Source organism: Primulina eburnea, chromosome 2, assembly GCF_022965805.1.
Source record: "Primulina eburnea isolate SZY01 chromosome 2, ASM2296580v1, whole genome shotgun sequence".
Lineage (NCBI taxonomy): Eukaryota > Viridiplantae > Streptophyta > Magnoliopsida > Lamiales > Gesneriaceae > Primulina > Primulina eburnea.
The window spans coordinates 23,074,138-23,078,560 of record NC_133102.1 but is presented as its reverse complement, the minus strand read 5'-3'; the positions used below and the strand labels follow the sequence as shown (position 1 = coordinate 23,078,560).

At 32.5% G+C, this 4,423-nt stretch overlaps 1 protein-coding gene across 1 annotated transcript; it reads left to right on the top strand.

The window, feature by feature from the left end:
- Positions 1–2,222: 2,222 nt before the first annotated feature.
- Positions 2,223–4,011, top strand: LOC140824633 (small ribosomal subunit protein uS14z/uS14y/uS14x). The gene is made up of 3 exons (XM_073186200.1): positions 2,223–2,384; positions 3,474–3,573; positions 3,702–4,011. The coding sequence occupies exons 1-3, from the start codon at positions 2,323–2,325 to the stop codon at positions 3,708–3,710; spliced, it is 171 nt and encodes a 56-aa protein (XP_073042301.1). The 5' UTR covers positions 2,223–2,322; the 3' UTR covers positions 3,711–4,011.
- The last annotated feature ends 412 nt before the right edge of the window (positions 4,012–4,423 follow it).

Here is a 4,423-nt window from a genome sequence, read left to right as displayed (position 1 = left end):
CGTGATTCGGATCATTTTTGAGGTCGTAAAAGAAATTACGGTAAGAGATGCCAAATTGACTCTCGAAAGAGCGTTTCATGTTTTGGCCTCCATTCACCAAAATTTCGATTTGCATCATTTTTGGAGCATTATTTCATCATTTTAGGTGTATTTTAATCATGACTAAATGATGGTTCGGTGTTGGTTCGGGTTAGCCCGGAGTCATGATTAAATACGAAGTCGTTGGACGTAATTGTCTCGTTTTTGGATTTAATTACAAGGTTTGGTCAAGAAAATCATTTGCATATTTTTCATGTCAAATTTAGGTCGCAGCGAGCCTGGGAACGATCCAATCCATGTGGTAAAATAATACAGGATATTTCATTATGTCATTTAATTATATTACATACATAAAAATGTAAAATATTCATTTTTTAGATTTATGCGATATTTCTTGTGGCCATTTCACTATCATGAGAGCATTGTATTATCCGGTCGCCAGTTACCGGTCAGTTCAGTTCAGTTCAGTGCATGGGCCACTTGCGTAGACCATAATCTCAACAGAAAATTTACGACATGCTATTTTATTACAGGGCTCCATGGAGCAAACATTTTCACTGTGATTTTCAGTTTAGTTATGCACGTGTTATAATTAATCATGACACGATATTTTTACTTTACGCCTCATGAAATGATATTTTCTCCGATGCAACTTTATTATATTATTTACTCGTTATTTACGATATATGCATGCTGAGTCTTTAGGCTCACTAGACTTGATTGTTGTAGGTACTGATGATGTCGGGGCCGAGGGCGGGGACCAGTGAGCTAGCTTGGGTCGGCAGTAGTGGAACCCGATGACCTCATTTACAGCACCTGCCACTTTTATGCTCAAACATTTTTATGAGTTGTTGGATACTTTAACTTTTTATTTTGGCGAGTAATAATTTCTTCCGCTGCTATTTTTAAACATTGAACTTGATTCATCCATTTATTTTGTGAATGAGGCGCTTTAATTATTTTAAAAAGAAAATTTTTAGTTTTTCGCAAATTTTCAAATACGAATTTTTGGGCCATTATAATTTATATATGTATAGTGTTCGGCCAAAAGTTTAAAAGGAAGAAAAAAATAATTTCTAGTATATTTTAAAGAAAAGCGAGTAGTAGACATTTTAGAAAGTGAACCTCAAAGCTTCAAAGAATCTATGAATTCAGCTGAGGGGCTTCAATGTAAAGATGCTACTAATTGTGAAATGAAATCTATTTTACAAAGAAATTATGGATCTTCCTCGGGGAAGCAAACCACTAGCTGAAAATGGATTTTCAAATGAAAAAATGAAATCAGATTGAGTCATAGATAAGTATAAATTCATATAGGTAATTAATGGTTACCATCAATGTGAAAAACTTGATTACTTTAACAATTATTCTCCTATAACGAGAATGACCTCCATTCGTATGATCGTGTGAGTGATTGATTTAAAAATTTATGAGCACACTAATATATGAGGATGATTAAATGAAATTATATATTAAAATTTTATAAAGTTACACTAATTCCAAATTTTTTATGCAATTATTCTTTATTTTAGATACAAATAAATGTCTTATTTATTTTTTCGTTAGATATATTGTCAAAAACAAAATTGATATATCTTTCATACAAAAATTTACTTAAAATGAATGAAATTATTATAAGTTTAATTATTTATTAATATTAATAATTATTGTTATATGTTTTTCTAAAAAATATTAATTAAATAAATAAACATGTTGAATTAACATGAATAATTCATATTTAATTGCAATAAATTTAGTACTGATTTATTTATCATATTTTGTAATAAAATAAATAAAAAAATTACATTGATCGATAAATTTTTTTAAAAAAAATAAAAATTGTTCAGGTTAAACTAATGAATCAAATAAAATCACAATAATAAGCTAAAATTCTTATGATTCTACGAAAAAGTTTACAAATGTCAATAAAATAAATCTAAAAAATTTTGTGAAAATCATTAGAAATTTATGAGATTTTACAAAAAACAATAAAAATCTATCAATTTTACGAAAGTATTTTTTTTAAAAAAAAATCAGTAAATTAAGCAATGAAGTGTTTGGCAAAATTAATAATAAAATTTTAAAACAACTTATAATTTATCACGTGTAACAATTTGTATAATAATGTTTGAGAAGTCGATAATATCCTTAGCCATCGTGAGTATTTAAAGTGAACACTAGGGTTTTGGGGCGACGCCAATAAATATAGTTTCGATCATTGCTGGCAAATCTTCCACCTTTCAACTGCCATTCAGCGGCCGCGGCCTTTTGATCGAGCAGAAAATGGGACACTCCAATGTCTGGAACTCTCACCCGAAAACCTACGGCCCCGGATCTCGTACTTGGTAGCTCCTCTTCTCAATCTTCGTTTTCGTATTCCGGCTGTGGTTCCGTTGTTGCTGATTCGTTGGAAGGATATGTCGTCGTGCTCCTGTAGTGATAAATTCCTGGAAGATTATGGATCTTAATGTCTTTTTAACTCGTAAAAGATTAAATTTTTATGCATTGAATTCGAATTTAAGGCAGAATACCACAGCAACGACTAAATGACAGTTTTGTAGTCAATAGAACTGGAAGGTGCTCAGAAATTGGTTTATATTGTTGATACTCCTGTAAGTGTGCATGTATATGGATAACCAGTTAATGCGACGCGTGATGAATTTTTTCAATTCGTGATGGATGCTTGTTTTCACAAATGGAAATTGGTTGAGGAATAAATTTCCAATAATGTAGCGCTTCGAATGGCATTTTATGAGTTGAATTAGCTGTTAATCATTGATTGTCGTGGACTTACGGTTTTCCTACTGGGTTCTAGAAAAAGATTGTCCCTGGCCCTGATCCTGGTAATGGGCATTTTTTGTATTGGTTATTCTCAAGCCGTTTGAGACTAAATACTTGCACATGTGGATGGTTATGAGTTATGGCCCACGGGTTGGACTTTCTTAAATGTTTGTTTTCTTCATTAGTATGTAGTTTGAATGGCGATTTAGCAGAGTGATTGTTAGTAATTGATTTTTCCAATGATAGTGTGTTGATGGACTGGTTTGTAAGTCGAGAAAACTTTTTCTCTTGTTTCAGTGCATTCTTTTTGTTACACTAAGATATTTGAGTGTTGTCAGTTTCTGTCAAGTGGAAGTTGTCCTGTTGTTTTGTTGTAAGGAAAGTTGTCTTGCCATATTTTTCCAATTGTTATTAAGTTATACTCAAATTAAATAGCATTTTCTGAAACTATGATAAGGTCGAAACTGAAACCTATGCTATTGCTTAGCTAGAAGTTGCACTGATATAGTTTACGAATGAAATTATGGTATTTCTCTTCATAATTGTTTCTTAGTAGTAGTGACCAGTGACTCTTGTTCTTTATCTACCCTGCCAAATTTCTCTCTTTTATTAATCTTTTTGAGTTGAATATTGATATTTTCTGCTTTTGACAGCCGTGTCTGTGGGAACCCTCATGGTATAATTAGAAAATATGGGCTGATGTGCTGCAGACAGTGCTTTCGCAGTAACGCCAAGGAAATTGGCTTTATTAAGGTAAATTACTGGTATCTTTGGTGGGGATGACTTGTTTACTATTCCGTTTTACTGATTAGTTGATAACTTGATACAGTTGGTACTGACTGTAGAATCTAATGTTTGATTTACTACTACTTTGTTTTCAGTATCGGTGAACCATCAATGCTATGACGATTGTCATTCTGCCAATGGATTGTTATTGAATGGATGTCTTTGAAGAGGTTCCCTGTTTTAACTTTTTGACCAAAATGATTATTCTAGTCCATGGCTGATGAAACTTTATACTGCTGCCTCGAACAGACATGTTATGATTCTTTTTTCTTATCTAGGCTGAATGTTATAATTCTATTTGGCTAAAAGATTTTGTTGGTCTAGTCTATTTCAAGGTAGTATAGTTGCATCTTTTGTTCTTCCCGTCAAATGAGTTTATATATATGTGCTTAACATTCGAGTTTATTCGAGTATCATAGGAAATGTTATGCGCTGCACCAGTCTCCACCGTTTGATGTGGTAGAGTCCATCCCAAATTATTGGGGTGCAATGCCATTTAAGGGTGTGGGTTGTATTGAACGTTGTGTGGATTGTATTGAAAGTTTCCGGGTCCGATCGTATTCAAGGGTGTGGACTGTATCTGAAGTTGTCGACACTGTATCTGAAGTTGTCGACTGGTGCAGCATATAGGATAGCTATAGTCTGGTAAACTTTTTGTTTCCGCTTTTGAGTGTCACGTTCAATAATTTGAGATTCTCAATTGTGAGGATCATATCATTATTAGTGGTTTGATCTTTGAATAATGAGTATGTTTGAACTTTAGTTATGTTTTGATGATTATTTTAAAATTCCATAAATATTTTAAAAAATCAAATTT